General features: G+C 34.1%; 1 protein-coding gene across 1 annotated transcript in view; it reads left to right on the top strand.

Annotated features, from left to right (window-relative positions):
- The first annotated feature begins 10,626 nt into the window (after positions 1 to 10,626).
- LOC136037354 (uncharacterized) overlaps positions 10,627 to 17,374 on the top strand; it is a 49,401-nt gene continuing 42,653 nt past the window's right edge. Inside the window, exons 1-2 of the mRNA XM_065720048.1 lie at positions 10,627 to 10,826; positions 16,463 to 16,615. Of these exons, the coding sequence (XP_065576120.1) occupies positions 16,570 to 16,615 (46 nt within the window). The 5' untranslated portion in view covers positions 10,627 to 10,826; positions 16,463 to 16,569. The remainder of the gene's footprint in view (positions 10,827 to 16,462; positions 16,616 to 17,374) is intronic.

Genomic DNA, 17,374 nt, shown 5'->3' with positions numbered 1-17,374 from the left:
GATTTAAAATAAAAGCTCTGAGACACAATATTCTTCCAAACTTCAAATTTCATTAAGATCCAATCACTCCTTCGTAAGTTAGAAATAACTCATTTTACCAATTTTCATAATTAACTCCCCCCACAACTCCCCCAAACAGAGCAGATCCGTTCCGGTTATTTCAATCACGTATCTAGGACTTTTGCTTATTTTTCGAACCAAGTTTCATTCCAATCCCTCTAATCTAAGCGTTTTCCAAGATTTCAGGTTCCCCTCCCAACTCCCCCCAATGTTACTGGATCTGTTCGGGATTTAAAATAAGAGTTTTGAGACACGATATCCTTCCAAACATCAATTTTCATTAAGATCCCATCACCCGTTCGTCAGTTAAAAATACTTCATTTTTTTCTATTTTCCTGAATTAACCGAACCCCCGCTACCCCCCCCCCCAGATGGTCAAATGAAGAAAACGACTATTCTAATTTAACCTGGTCCGGTCCCTGATACGTCTGCCAAATTTCATCGTCCTAGCTTACCTGAAAGTGCCTAAAGTAGCAAAACTGGGACCAAAAGACAGACTGACCGACAGACAGACAGACCAGCAGAATTTGCGATTGCTATATGTCACTTGGTTAATACCAAGTGCCATAAAAAGTCAAATAATTTGTGAAATCATAAAACTGCAATAAATTGCAATCAAACAGTTCGTGGTAACGAACTGTAGTAAGGAGCGACCCGGCTCAATAGTAAATGAAACTTTAAAACACAGAATTTTGATTCTAAAAGATGCATCAAAAGAATTGAATTTTCATGCTGATTCTAAATATATAAGTTTCAGTAAATTTACTCTTTGTTATCAAAAGTTACGAGCCTGAGAAAATTTGCCTTATTTTGGAAAATAGACGGAAACACCCCCTAAAAGTCATAGAATCTTAACGAATCACACCATCGCATTCAGCGTATCAGAGAACCCTATAGCAAAATTTTCAAGCTCCTATATACAAAAATGTGGAATTCTGTATTTTTTTTGCCAGAAGACAAATCACGGGTGCGTGTTTATTTGTTTTTTTTTCAGGGGTCATCGTACCGACCAAGTGGTCCTAGAATGTCGCAAGAGGGCTCATTCTAACGGAAATGAAAAGTTTTAGTGCCCTTTTAAAGTGACCAAAAAAATTGGAGGGCACCTAGGCCCCCTCCCACGCTCATTTTTTCCCAAAGTCAACAGATCAAAATTTTGAGATAGCCATTTTGTTCCGCATAGTCAAAAACCATAATAACTATGTCTTTAGGAATGACTTACTCCCCCATAATCCCTGGGGCGAGGGGCTGCAAGTTACAAACTTTGACCAGTGTTTACATACAGTAATGATTATTGGGAAGTTTACAGATGTTTTCAAGGGGATTTTTTTTTGGTTTGTGGAGATGGGTTCAGGGGAAGGGGTTACGTGGGAGGATTTTCTAACATTACTATAAGAAAACAATGAAAAAATAAACATGAAAACGTTTTATCAATTGAAAGTAAGGAGTAGTATTGAAACTTAAAACGAACAGAGATTATTACGTATATGAGGGGTTCTAAAAATACTTTAGCATAAAGACCAAGGTATTTAGGAGGAGATAAATACCTCGCTCTTTATGCTAAAGTATTTTTAGTAATTTCAACTATTTATTCTATGGCCTTTCTAATTCAAAGGTCATTCTTAAAGAATTGGGACAAAAACTTACGATTTAGTGTAAAGAGCGGAGTATTAACGAGGGTACAAACCCCCTCGTAAACATAATAAAAATATAAGAATATAAAAGTGTGTTACGTAAGTTAATTCTTAAGTTACGTATATTTTTTACTAATAAAAACGTTCGTTAAAAATTGAAAGTTCTAGTTGCCTTTTTGAGTAACCAAAAAAATGGAGGGCAACTAGGCCTCCTTCCCCATCCCTTATTTCTCAAAATCGTCTGATCAAAACTAAGAGAAAGTCATTTAGCCAAAAAAAAATTAATATACAAATTTCATTTTAATAATTTATGTCCAGAGAGCCAAAATCATACATGAATTAATTCAAAAACGTTCTGAAATTAAATAAAAAAAATAATTTTTTTAACTGAAAGTAAGGAGCGGCATTAAAACTTAAAACGAACAGAGATTACTCCGTATATGAAATGGGTTGTCCCCTCTGCAATCCCTTGCTCTTTACACTAAAGTTTGACACTTTGTCACAATTCAACTTTTTAAAACAATTAAAAGCTTTAGCGGAAAGATCGAGGGATTGCAGAGGGGACAACCCATTTCATGTACGGAGTAATTTCTGTTCGTTTTAAGTTTTAATGTTGCTCCTTACTTTCAGTTAAAAAAAACTAGTTTTTTTATTTAATTAATAAATAAATTGAACCTAACACAAACAGAAATTACAATGAATAACCGAATCAAATTCAAAACGAGCAAAAACTAAGATAAGTAGGGCTGACTCCCTCCACCCATGGTTTCTAAAGACCAGCAAATAATTTGCATTTTACTGAAACGAATCATATTACACATATTTTCTTTTGTACTTGCAGCATTGAAAATAAAGATAAAAATTGTAGTGAAATAGCTTCTTGAACTGATGAGCTTCCGTGTATTAATATCATTACACATCAAATATTCAATTTGATTTTTTAAGTTCTTTCAAGACACGTTCAAGACACGTTTCAAGACGGACTGTTCAAGACACGTGTAGTTTTCAATAGAACACAAATGATGCAGTAGGCTATAGACTTTTACAGATAAGGATGGAGGCAATAGCCAAACTCTTGTCAGTTTGATTTGAATACCCAATTTAAGTTTTACTCATTTCAAGATTTATTCACTATTTATAGTAGTATATTTAGCTTGTTTACTGTGATTGTTCAACTAATTTCTGCTCGTTTTGGGGCATTAATTAAGACAAATCAAAACTAATTTGGATAATAATTACCATTCAAGAACAAGCCATATATAGCAATTGTAGTCACTAGTCGGTTCTAAAAAAAAGGGTTTTTTTAACTTTTAGCTACTATGAGCTGTAATTGGTCTTTTACTAGACTATAACTACTGCTACAACCATGATATTGATCAAAAGAATAGTTATCACAACTGAATCAGTGGTAAATTGCAATTCTTTGTCAATTGACAGTTTTATTTTAAATGTGTTAAGATTTGTTGTTCCTGTGAGTTCAGGCATTTACCCCTCCACCCCCTCACCACCAAAAAACGTAGAAAGTGCCTTCCAGAAATTACTCCTTATGGCTGGTTGGTCTCTGATCACTTTCAACTTGTAAAACAAATGATTAAAACTCCCTGCAGATTGCAAATTCCTTTCTACTTCCACAACATGCATACAAAACTAGCACAAATAAACCAGCTAATTATATTTCCATATCTTTGAAGGATTGTAAAAACTAGCACTTTACTGAAAGCATAAAACAATATAGGGATTTTAGAAGAGTAAAAGCAAACCAATTAAGGTCATTTTTCATAGTATAAAAATACAGCATTTTATGAGTTTTTCTTAATTTTTATTCATTTAATTAGATATAGATTTTGCACAATGGCTCAGTCCAATGACTAACTCTCATTTTTGGTCCTGAAAAGGATATGTCATGATTAATTTGTAGACAAGTTCAAAGAGAAGCCATCTTGATAGTATTAGGACTATAGACCAGCTTTAGAATTTGTAGTTAAAAATAAATCACCAATGCAACAGCACAAACACAGAAACAAACACATGCCACAGAACTGAACATAAAAAAAACTACAAAAATAATAAACATTGAATAATAAGATATAATAAATAATATATAAAATATAAGAAAAGAAAAAATAGAAAGACAGAAGAAGAAAGGAGCACTTTTCCTACTTTAGTAATTAATATTTATAAGTACTTGAATGAGGCCTTAACCCTACTCATCCATCCAATTACACAGGTCAACCAGCATAGCCATACACAATCAACTGCAAAGTATAATGCATAAACAGACAGTTGTGTTGTAATTAAGCATAAGTTGTTTTATACAGAATATTTAAAACTATAAATCAAACAAATAATTCAAAGGCAACCACCCAATACAAGGGCTCATCAAGAGAACACACACTTGCCCATAGGGTTTTGGCACTTTCAATTCTCAGAGTTCATATTATGGCTTGTTTGATCTTCATTTTGAATCATACAATAGTGTATTTCTTCCAATTTAAGACTGTGATTTAAGACATGTGAGACCAAAATGTTAGCAGATAAATCAGTCCAATATTTCTGTGTGCTTCAAAGTGCCATTTTTGGTCTTGTGTTGAACCAGGAGTTCATCAGGGTTGCATTCTTTCCCCTTTATATGGGTCAATATAATGGACTTTGTCCTGAGGAACACAGCAAAGGCTATGGGACAGAACAGAATCAAAAGGGGAAGTTAAACTCTCCAAGACTATGATTATGATTTTAATGGTGCTATTTATTTTAGCATTTTAAATGAAAAAAAAAATTAAAAAGAAATGAATTTCTGGATTTTTTGGGATTTCTTGAGGGTGTAGGGTACAAGAATAGGTTTGAAAATTAATGTTGAAAAGGCAAAGCAGCTAGAACAGGATTAAGTGAAGGTGAAGAGATGATGTTAGGCAGTCAAAAGATTGGTCTAATGGACAGCTTCACTTACCCAGGTAGTATTATTAGTAGAGATATTAGATTCAGTGAAGATATTAAAAGTTAAATAGCCAAGGCCCAGTGTTTCTTTAAAGTTCAAAGAAGCTTGGAAGAATACAGATTAATGAAATCTACAATGATGACAGTTGTCAAGTATGGTTCTGGAATGTGGGCACTCCAAGAGACAGAGGAGGATTTTCCAGATGTTTTCCAGAGAAATTTTCTACAGATTGTTTTGGGTAAATATCTGACCATACCTCAATAAGTAAACTGTACAAAAATATAATTCTATCCCACTTTAGTGGGCAATAATGAGAGAAAAGTTAAGATGGCAAGGACATATTTTGAAGATGGAGGATGACAAAATGCCAAAGATTCTCCTTCTTAGCCAACCATGTAAGCCCAATTGAAAATCATGTCACTCTCAAATACGGAGTAAGGTAAGGAAAAATTTAAGGGGAATTACCTTAAATTGCAGATTGGAGCAATATAGGGGCATGCATAGCTGTATTGGTCTCAGGTGGTCTGGTTCTGCAGTGAGCTGTAAGTAGCAGTAGTTTCATCACAAGCTGTCTAAAAAGGAAACTATGATGCAAAGCAGCATAGTTCCCATACTATAGCAGTTAGAAATGTTAATTCTAGAAGTGTATCCATCCTGGTTGACCCTCCTTTTCCATGGGGCAAACTAAAAATCCATAAAGGAGGCAGGATTTTGAAGCTGAGGAAAAAGTTGGGGTTGTACAAATTATATTTTAAATATTAGTTCCAGTTATCACTTGTAGTTTCTGTATAGTAGAAAGTTGAAAGATAAGTAAAAAAAACTCACACATCCATTAATGTCAATATCCAAGATCATTCACTTTCACTTTGAGTTTAAACTAGCCAGCTGCATCTTAAGAAAACAAACATCCAATTTTGCTTACATATAACATTACTATAGAGTGAAGCATATTAGTCCATTAGCCCTGCAGGCAACAGGGCAAGGTCTGTATCCTGATCAACTAACAATTCAACCAATCAGAAGAAACCTCACCCTACAGCCCACAGAGCTGATGGAATAGTACCACTTTGTTTGATAGTAATATTATCTGTAAGCAAAATTGGACATTGGTTTTCTTCAGAAATAGCTGGCTAGTTTAAACTTGAAAGTGAAAGCAAATGATCTTGGATATTAACATTAATAGATGTGTGAGTTTTTTTACTTATCTTTCAACTTCTTAATATACAAAATTACCAGTGATAACTGGAATTAGTATTTAAAATATAATTTCATTCATATTGTACAATTGTAACATTTTCCTTGGCTTCAAAACCCTGTCTACTTTATGCATATTCACCTTATTGAAGGGGGATTTTAAAAAGCTAAAAAATGGATGTACTTCTAGAATTAGCATTTCTTAGTGCTACAGTTTGGAAACTATGTTGCTTTGCAGCATATTTTCTAGTTTAAACAGCTTGTGATAAAATTAAAGCTTTACCACATATCAAAATCAATCAGATTATCATATTTCCCACTATTATTACCACATCAGTTCTTAAGGTTGGTGGTACCTGGGGTAACATTAGTTAGAGAATCACTTCCCTCTCTTCAGAATCAAACATAAATAAAACTATTAGACCCAACATTCCTTTTCAGCCATAGTGCTCAGAGCAACTTGTCTTGCTTGCCTTTCCCCCTTGAAAAGCCCTGATTGTTATTAATTACATTTTTAACCAATTCAATATAATTTTTTGATTCTAAATGCAGTATAGTCACTCAGGCTAAACTGGTTAGGACTATTTCTAAGTCTATACAGAGTAGATTAACTGGTTTTTAAAACAGGACAATCAATTAAAAGACCAACAAACAAATATATTATTAGGACCATAAAAGTGTCCATCAGGGTGAGGGAAAGGATTGTTATATAGTCAGTGTATAGATACTTACAACTGCTAGGCTAGGATATCATAGCTTAGGCTATGTTGAAAAGTGGCATAAAATTGGAGACCTGATGGTACACATTTCTCTAGCCTACTACATTTCTTCTTGAGAGACACTATTCTCAACTTTTAACAAGAATGGAGGGGTTAATTCTAGGTAGTCTCGGCTGTTTTTTGGGGGGATAGCCTAAATAGGCCCCAGGCTTTAATAAATCCATTCAATTTGCTCAATAACTTTCCAGGATAAACGAAATCCATTAATATAAAATTTTGTCGTATTTTTGTTACATTTGGAATGCAAATGTATTTACCTAATTCATAGTTTGATGAGCAGGACAAAGCTTCTGAGTTAGACTTTCTGCAACTCATGGATTTTGTGTTCAAATAGTACGCCTTAAAATCGAAGCCCGTTTTGATTGTCAGTGCTAATAACTAATAAAATGATGCCCATTCAATTGGACAATCTGTCGTGGCTTTTTCTACAATTGGCCATGACTTTACTTTTTCCACAACTATTCCCCTTTTCGATTAAAAAATCAACGGACTCGGTCGAGGTAAAAAAAAAAAACCTTAGTTAAAAAAACTAGTTTTAGTTATTTAATTTCTGATCGTTTTTTAAATAACATCAGGATATATGGCTCCACCTCCACAGAAAAATTCCCCTCCCCACAGAAGTATCCTCTAGAAAAAATGTATCCTGGTGAAAATTTACCCTGGACAATTACTTTTAACATCTCCAAGCCTAAAATTGAATCGTTAAAGAGAAAGCAAGATATAAAAAATGCCGTATAGGTATTGTGGCAAATTTAACCAGTGAAAAGATTTTCAGGAAAAGTTCACCCCCTGGAAACTTCCCTTTTCACGGAGAACTCTCCTCGTGCAAAATTCCCCCAATAGAAAATGCATCCTCCCCTCTCCATTTAAAAAATGTATGCAAACGTAAGCAATGGGAACATTTTTATAACTTTAATCCAAAGACTTTTTTATTAGGCCTTTCAATCAAATTGAACAAAATATTGAACACAACCATATCGAACAATTTAAAAATTTTATCGGAAGATTTTGGTAAATAATTAGTGTGGGGGGGGTCTAGTTGACCTCTAAAATTTTGGTCACTTAAAAAGGGCGCTAGAACTTTTCGTTTCTGTTAGAATGAGCCCTCTCCCGGTGCTATAAGCCCACTGGGTCGATACAATCACCCCTCTAGAAAACAAAAACAACAAATAAACACGCATCTGTGATCTTTCCTCTGGCAAATATAACAAAATTCCACATTTTTACAGATATGAGCTTGAAACCTCTACAGTAGGGTTCATTGATACGCTGAATCTAATGGTTTGATTTCAATTAAGATTCTATGACTTCTAGAGGATCTTTCCCGTTTTTTCTAAATCAGACAAATTTTCTCATGCTCGTAGCCATAATGAGTAGGACAAAACTTGATGAAAAATATATTTTTAGAATCAGCATAATTAGCCAACGCTTTTGATATATCTATTGGTATCAAAATTCCGTTTTTTAGAGTTTCGGATACTATTGAGCCAGGTCACTCTTTACTACAGTTCTTTACCACGAATTGTTTGATTCCAACAATGAAAATACCAAAAGCTTTTTCCCGTGTGTGCAATATAATCAAACAGTTGTGTATTCGTAAAACTTCAAAGCATGAATTGTAATTAAACGAATAGAAAAGATTTTCAACTACAGTATGGAGCAGGCTTAGGACTTCAAAACGAATTGAAATTATTCTGTATATATGACGATCTAACGCCTTCTTAACACCGTGCTCTTTAAACAAAAGTTTTTTAGTGCTTTGAATTTTTTTCAAATTATAACTTTCCTAACACAAAATTGGACAAAAGCTCTCAGTAAAAAAAAAAAAAAAATCTCAGTAAAGAGTAAGGATCTACAGAAAAGACAGTCCCCTTTATATAAAGAATATTATGTTCAAATTGGTTTCAGAGTTGAAAAGCTCCTGTTTTTTATTTAATTTATGATTGTTTTCCAAATCATGTCCTGGCCTAATCAGATATGCTTTTGAAATGTTGAAGTCAATAATTGTACGTTGATTAATATCGTCCTACGTTTAAATTTACATTTTAATTAATTCCTACTCCCCCTACCTCTTTACACATTTATCTGAAACTTCACGAAGAGTAGGTAGTTTCTCCATTAAACTGTACTTTTCTAGGAATCTACCCTACCCCCACCTCAACAATTACAACCCACCTTATTATAACTGATACACAATTACAGATCACCAAAAGTAGCAAAACTTCGCTACAAATAAAGCAAATCAACTTGGTTGAATCCTGTATTGCCACCGCGTAACATTACTTTTTTGCAACTGGGAAGCCTAAAATACAGTTATTGATACTTTTAAATCAATTAGTTTTTCAGAATCTTAAATTAATTCAAAACTCGTCCTCTTTGGTATAGTATCTTAGTTTGGTGCTAAAATGGCAGAAAACAAGACTTTTTCCTGGCCCAATCTGTATAGTCTGTTAAAAAAGAGATTTAAATTTACGTTTTAGTGAGCTCCCTAGCCTTGAATGAGGTCTTTCTTATCCTTGTGAAGCCTAGAGTTGCACTGCTTGTCGAGCTGTCTTTAGAGTGTCATATTTCCTCGTAGTCTCGCTCGCCGTCTCTGCTCGATCACTTCGAACGTCCGGTTGCTGATCCACTCTTTCTTTTTTCGCTACTTAAAGATCACAACTTCTGTAGCGGCAGTGAAAACATTAACTTTGAAAGTGTTCCACTCTGACTCACTTTCTGAACACTGCTGGAGTGCGTCAAAGCAGTTAGAGACCTCAACCATATACCGCTCACGAACTGAGGGATCTTGCTTTAGTTGAGAGGTGTCTATCTTCTTGGAGGAAGAGGAGTTACTCTTGTTGGCCCTCAGCTGGAGTTTGATCCTCGCAAAAACAAGACGATGGTCGGTATTGCCGTGCTCGGCACCTCTGTATGAGTGGCAGTTCTGGACAGACGAAAGCCAGCGTCATCGTACAATGATGTAGTCAAGCAACTTTTTGTCTTGCCGTCATTGCTGTACAATGTGTGAGTCGCAATGTCTCTTCTCACAAACCAAGTACTTATGACTAATAGGGCATGGGTGATGCAGCAATTGAGCAGCCGCTCACCGTTATTATTCAGAGCGTCAACTGTCACAGGTTCAGCAGCCGCATCAAACAGGCCAGAGCTGTTAGCAACACATGCGTTAAAATCTCCTAGGACTATGAGGTAGTCGTGTGGTGGCACGGAGGAGAGCTCAGAGGACATCAACGCGTACCTGACACCAATACACCGGATACATGACTTCGTTCTTTTGTTCCCCCAGAATTTATTATTAGTTAACATTTGCCTGTTTTAAATTAAAAACATTGTTACTTAGAGGTGTCATTTGCCCACTTCCTTGGTAATCCTATGGATAGATCGTTCAAAAATCTTTGAATCATTTCTGATGTTCAATTACCTTCAAGTGGCTCACAGAACTGATGGACCATCTAAATTACCTTTATTGTATGGCTTTCCGCTTTAGTTCTGCCAATGGATGATAAAATGTCATTAAGTCCCTAATATAATCATTCTTATAAAAGTCTTAAAAAGCTATACCCGCTTTCTGTCTAACGGAGAGTATTTTACTCTCAAGCGTTCTTATTTTAAAAATGAACTGAACACTAAGAATTAACTTCTAAGATTGGCGTTGCGCTTCGATTTCCTTGGTAGTGTAGAAATATCAATTTTTCTTCAGAAGGTTTTCATGATTTTCTAAGCTAAATAAAATTTCCGTGTCTATCATAAAGTGTATTAGAATTATACCGTACAAATTGACATTTAAACCAAGAAGTTTATATCAAAGGAAGTATGTTTCGACAAAAATTGTTTTCATGCTCTTCATCTTCAGCCTAGCAAATCTTTTCATGTTATGGGTGTCAAAGTGTTTTGGACACGGGTTCTTTAAAATTGTGGTTTACAAGATTAGCATGGTTTAACGCGGATACGGATAAGAACTTGCGGTGTTGAACACGGCATACAGAACGATGGTCTTTAAAACCTGAGTTTAATTCTTAGTTCGATATGGGAGGCCAGAAAACGAGGCTCAATGCTAGAGAATAAGAAATAGTTTCGACTGTATTGATGAATTCAAAATATTCAGTAGGCCTATACAAAGCATGTGATTTCAAATTGTAGTGCTTACTTCTAGGCTATTGCTCTCAAGTTTGGTAAATTTTCAAGCTCAAAATAGGCTATATAATATTCCATAACTGACAAACACAGGTGAGCCCTACTAGATTCCTTTTTTTTTGAATTTCTTATTCATGTAGGCCTACAACATAGTGTAAAGTTAAAGAGCTAGTAAATTTTCGTATCATGTCATTAATAAGCAGAGACAGACTTATTGTTGAATGGTGCCAAAGGGTGAAATTCTAGAATTAGTTAGTTTTTGCTCTCTTGGAAAGGACTTAGGTCAGGAAAATAAAAATTTTAGGGTAAAAGTCAATTTTAGCTAATTTTTGCTATCTTGGAAAGGGGTTAGGTTAGGAAAGTGAGCCTTTCAGGAATGGGTCTACAGACTAAAGCTAGGGTAAAATTATAGCAGTTCATATAACTGGCTTTCCTATGAAGTGAATAGGCCTATACCACTTAATGTCTTATTTGCTCTTTATGAATATCATATTTGCTTCTACCACAAATTCAAATTTAAGCACTTTTTGAGCTCTTAAAAATGACAAATTTTAATTAAAGTATGACTTATTGCTCATTTTCCACAAAATGATACTACATTTTCCCAGCATCATCTTTTTGAAAAAATAATGCTACATTTTCTCAGTGCTAAAATTATTCATAATAAGGTAGTTTAGGAGATGTTAGCTTAGGTTAGGTTGAAAAGTGCTTAAATTAGACTTTAAAGTAGAATCAATTATAATATTTGTAAAGAGCATAAAAATGCATCAAGTGACATGTTCACTTTATTTGTAAACCAGCTATATCAACTGCTATGATTTTGACAAAGTTAGTCCCATAAATGTATTTTGAAGTACCTATCTTCATTCCTTCTTCCTCTAGAGGGACCTGACCTTTGAAGACCTTTAAAAATCCATGTGTTACAAAAGTGAAACCTTGCAAATTAGATCTTCTGCTTCAGTGAAGTACAAAAAAAAATGTTTTTAGCTTTACAACTTTTCTCAATCCCAATTTATAAGGTTTTAAAGATACTTAAATACATTTCATAAACTATAAAAAAGGCATTGATATGGCTTATAATTCTACTGAAATTTCAGTAATTGCATTTTCAGAACTAAAGCCAGAGAAAAAGAAACTGATAACTGAAAAGGGGGGTACTTTAAAATACCTAGCCAGGAAAAACTTTACCCAGTAGACCCATCCCTAAGAGTTTCATTTTCCTAACCTACTCCTTTTCCAAGATAGCCAAAAGTGGCTAAATAAATTTCTACCTTAAACTGACTTCAGCTTCACAACTTTGCTCAGTAACAACTTATGAGATTTCACAAATCTGCAAATACAGTTCTTAAGTTATGAAAAACCTATTGATATGGTTTAAAGTTATGCCTGAACAGCAGGAATTGCATTTCTCAGAACTAAAACCAGAGAAAAAGCAAGGGAAAATTATGGTACAGTGTTGTTTGTCTAAATTCCAATAGATAATAGAACTGCAAAGTAGGTAAATTTCTAAGGCATAGAAATCAGAAGAGCATTGACACTGCAGTGTTGCAAAACTTTTCTAGAATATGTTTTTGGCTCTGGTTTCATTGTTAAAAGTTTCATGTCCAAGATGTTGGCTCTCACAGAGACTATCCGTCTTCGTTTTACTCTAAGTAGCCCTGGCTCTCAAGTTTTTTCATCACTTCCATCAACTTGATTTTAATTCAAAAATCAACAAAAAGATTCTGTTTGTTAAATAAATTGCGCAATATGTATCCAGTTTTTTTCGGCATATTACGGAGCTGTTGGTACTAAAACCTTGTTTGTCAAAAAGATCTTAGGGCAAAACGGTTGTTCAGGTTATTACATAAATTCTTGCTAAAACCTACTAAAAGATGTAAGAATTGGCAATACTACTAAAAGAATTGTAATAAAATACTAAAAGAATTGGCAATAGCTTCCCAGAGTATGTTTTTGGCCCTGAAAGTGGTGAAATTCTAGGCAAGCTATTTTTGGTTATCTTGGACATGAACTTTTAAGGATATCTTACCTAGGATATGTTTTTGGCTCTGGTTTCATTGTTAAAAGTTTCATGTCCAAGATAACCAAAAATAGCTTGCCTAGAATTTCACCACTTTCAGGGCCAAAACATACTCTGGGAAGGTATTGCCAAGCTTTTTTGTCAACCCTCTTTTGATTTCTTAGCTGTGCCTACCTATTGAAATTTTTATAAAACAATATTTAACTCTGATGCTCAATTTTTTCCTCTGGTTTCAGTTCTGAAAATACAATTCCTGTTATTTGGGTAGAAATTTAAGCCATGTCAATAGTTTTTTCCTAAATTTAGGAAATGTATTTGCAGATCTTTGAAACCTCATAAATTGAGATTGAGCAAAGTTGTGAAGCTGAAAACAGTTTTCTTGTGCTTCATTTAAGCAGAAAAGCTATTTTGCAAAGTTATGTAGTAACATTCCTGTTTAGCTACCTTTTGCTATCTTGGAAAGGGGTTTGGTTTGGAAAATGGAATTTTCAGGGATGGGTCTACAGATTAAAGTATGTCCTTAGAAAGTGTTTTGAAGTACATACCTCCACTCCTTCTCCATCCAGAGGCCAGTGAACTTTGATGAACTTTTAAAATCTATATCTCATGAAGGTGAGCACCAGTAGATACAGAGCCAGTGTAGTTTACCCTGTTTGCCATCCCCTAAGGCCAGCTCTGCTAATAAGACAGGATAGCTATAAAAGGGATGCACCTCTAAAATCAAAATATCACCCTGAATCAAAATGTGACATTCATTTGTGTGAAAAACAAACTTGACCTGCCTCCTCCCTATTGTGCAAACATATACCCTAGATCATATATATTTCTTAAAATTACCTTACTTTTTAAGTCCTTATTGAGTTACATGTCAACACTGGGTCAACCTTAGTTGACTCCAGCTGTGAATGAGTACAACTGGCTGCTAAAACTGCATTTTACTAATTCATCACCAGGCACACCCTCTCCCCCTCCAATGGTGTCATATAGCCCTAGGTCATGTAAAAAAAACCATAGTAATTGACAAAAACTAATTCAGTAACAGATAAAAATAGCAAAGAAATATAATTTTATACTTACTGCCTATTACATAGTATGAATTCCATCACTTTTATGGTTAATTTTTTATATAGCATAGTTAAGACAATTGAATAGGGGCTTGGGACAAATTGTCAAAATTGCAAAAAAAACCATAAAACTGAACATATAATTATTAATTTGAAAATGTCCCTCCTTTTGTTCCAGCATGTTTCCTTCCTTAGGCTTGCTATTCTAGACCCAATGTATAAAAATAGAATTTATTCATAATCAATTACACATACAATAATACACTATACTAATCTCCCTTGAAACTCCTTGGTGTTTAAATGTAGGGAAAGATACACAAGTCATTTACTTGGAGAAAAGTGTCACTTACAGAGAAAAACAGAAAAACTAAACAGAATGCAACAATTAATATTAAGTAAAGTAAATTGAGTCCTGCAAATCTCCAACACAAAAAGAGAGTAAAAACAAATAGTTAACTTCTCAATTTTTTAATATAATTTTAAAACAGCATAGAAAACAATAAGAATTTTAATATGACTTTATATTGCAAAGATGGTGATTCTTTCAATTATAGTTTTAAGATGGGAAAATGCTGAGGAGCTGGGGAGGTGACCACAAATCTGAGAGAAGTAAAACATGTGCACAAAAGAATATATGGTGACTTAAGATCAGGTACAAGAAAAACTCCTGAATAAGGTCTCTAGCTTGTTATAACCCATAGAAAGTGGTTTTAAAAGAAACGAATAAGTTGACATCTTTACAACTGGGCTGTTTATGAAACATGAAATTAAGTTAAGACAAAAAACGACTTTAATATTGATCTGGTGTGTTAATGCCTTCTTAAAATATGAAGACTCTTGCAAATCTTCATACTAATCAAACCAATTTGACATCTCAAGGATGTATTTTTCATCAGTAAGAACACCCTTAAAACAGCCAAACCAACCATTAAGTGTGCTAATGATTCTATTTGACTCGTTTATTTCAGATAACTGAGGATAAACCCTAGAATGACCCAAGAAAATAATTGACTATAAAACATCAGAGTATGATGATTAGGAAACAACCATAAAATTAATCTCTTAAATAAATTTGCTAGTTTGTACTGAGGCTCTGATTTACAGAATTTTTTTCATTATGAAAAAAAAAAAAAATCAACAATAGCATAGGCCCTAAAACTGATTTCTAGGGGATACAATAATTCAGTTTTGAGGGTGGGCAGAAAGGTAGAGGAACAAAAATTAACCCACCATTCAAATAAGATTAACCAAGATTTTATATTTCTCTTCATACCAAAATGAAACATCTTGGAAACAAATTTTAAGAATAAAAAAAAAAAAAAAAATCAAATTTCATATGAATATCCTGGAATATAACAGCAGGAATTTCCTGAGTCAAACACCAAGTGCACCAATTCAAATAGGGCACATATTCAGTTGGCTTCTTCATTCAGATACCACGCCTAGAATTTAGAACAGCAAAACGACAGAACATAATAGCCTTTTCAAATATTTCACCAAATAGTAAAAAGATAATGCAACAATGCCTTCAGGATTCATGCAATCCCCAGAGCCCATACAAAGAGTTGTAAGTTATGCCAGTTGAGCATATTACGTTTTTATAGAAGCAGTGGCTGCATAATATTTGGCAGAAATTTATTTTATCAAAGATTAAAAGCTCTAGCTCCTTTCAAAGAATCAGAAGTGATTGAAGGGTAACCAGCACCCCTCCCCCATGGCCTCTTTTCCCCAAATATATCAGATCAAAAATTTTGAAATAGCTATTTTGTTCAAAATATTTCAATTGTCAAATAACTATGTTTCTGAGTTTCTATACCATCCCTCCCTGGTTGGAGAAAGAGTTACAAATTATGCTATTTGCCCATCATTAACATATAAATTTTTTATGGAAGACATGGTTGTATAAAGTCTGGGGAAGTCATATTCAATTGAAAATCAAAATTTCTTTTGCCCTTTTTATGAGTTGAAAGTGATGAGATGGTAACCAGCCCCCCCCCCCACTGTTCTGCTATTCCCTTTATGAATCCAATTAAAAATTTAGAAATAGCCATTTTGTTAAAATGTCCCAAAATTCAAATAACTATAACTTAGTGATGAGATTGAAAAATCCCTTGTAGCCCCTAGGGCAAGGTTCATTTGATTAAAAATTGAAACTTCTAGTTCTTTTTAATAGTCATAAGTTGTCAAAAGGCAAGGATAAGACTTACCCAGAATTCACATTCCCCCCCCCCCCTATACCAAATTAGCTGTCCTAGCCAAGTGGTTAGTGCTCTGGACTTGAAATCCTGGAATCAGGGGTTCAAGTCATGGTGTTTTTGGTTATTTAACTTGTTACAGGGATCAATGGTTTTACCCTGTAAGTTCAACCAGGATTGACCCGCCTCTAAATGGGTACCTGGAGAAATCAGGGGGAAAACATGGGAAGAGTTAGATGATATGCCTTTAACCCCCAGCTGAAGGCATCAAATCAGTAGATTGGTAACTGTACAATACAGACCATTGGTCAGCACACATTTTTTTTTTTTTACCAAAATGAGACATCTTTTGCGACAGAATTTTATGGATTGAAGAATTAAGCTTCACCAGATTTGCATTAAGTTTAGTCTTCAGTTAAAGAAAATATCTATTTGAAGTCTTTTTTACAGGAATTGTAGTTCATTTGCCTTTGATAGAGGAGCAGATTTTACTCGAGTTGAATAATCCCTGGTATTTTTTAAAGAAGAGATTTTAAAATAGTTAAACAATCCTAGAAATGACTGAAAACATCACATTCATTGAGGTTCCACTAATTCAGGGAGGTAAGTCAAACTATTTGTTTTCTTTGTGTTTTACTTTGTTGTCTTAAATTTTCTTGCTTTTAAATTTATTTCTTTCAGACACAATTTTTCTTTTGATTTTTAATGTGAAGCCAAAAAATTTTGACTTTTACTATTTCAGACAAAGATGATTTTTTTTTTACTTTTCACTCTTTTAATTCAGGTTTTGCCCATATATTTAATATTCACTTCCCAGTTGCCACTTTTGGCATTATGCTAGTATGTCAATGCTTAGACCTTCACTGCTGGGGTTGTATTTGTTATTTGTGCAACTGTTGTTAGAGGTAAAAAACAAGCTTTGGTAAAAATACATTTTTAATCCAAATATGGTTTTTATTTGTTTAAATTTCAGATGTTTTTATTTTTCCCAGATTTATGATCAATTGCCTAAAAGCCTGTACATACAATCTTCCACTAGATTATTACATGGTGTAGAATTGCACATTACTTTATGTTGGGTCAAATTAAGATGCATACTGATGACTTCTCTTTTGTAGAAATTGAAAATGTTTGAAATTTTGAATATTAAGCATGAATCGACATGTTTATTACCACAAGCTGCAAGAAGCAGATAAATGCTGATAGCTGATGAACATGTAAAATTTAATGCATATCAGGAAAGATGCAACAGCTGAAACGTGCTGTTAAAAAAAAAAAAAAAAAGCTGCACTGATAGCCCAATACACTTTCTTAAAAGGCAAATGCAAAGAGTTTGAGCTAAATTTTAAAACAGACAGCTCA

The sequence above is a fragment of the Artemia franciscana genome, chromosome 16, assembly GCF_032884065.1.
Source record: "Artemia franciscana chromosome 16, ASM3288406v1, whole genome shotgun sequence".
Lineage (NCBI taxonomy): Eukaryota > Metazoa > Arthropoda > Branchiopoda > Anostraca > Artemiidae > Artemia > Artemia franciscana.
The sequence above is the reverse complement of the archived record's forward strand: the minus strand, read 5'-3'. Positions and strand labels throughout refer to the sequence as shown.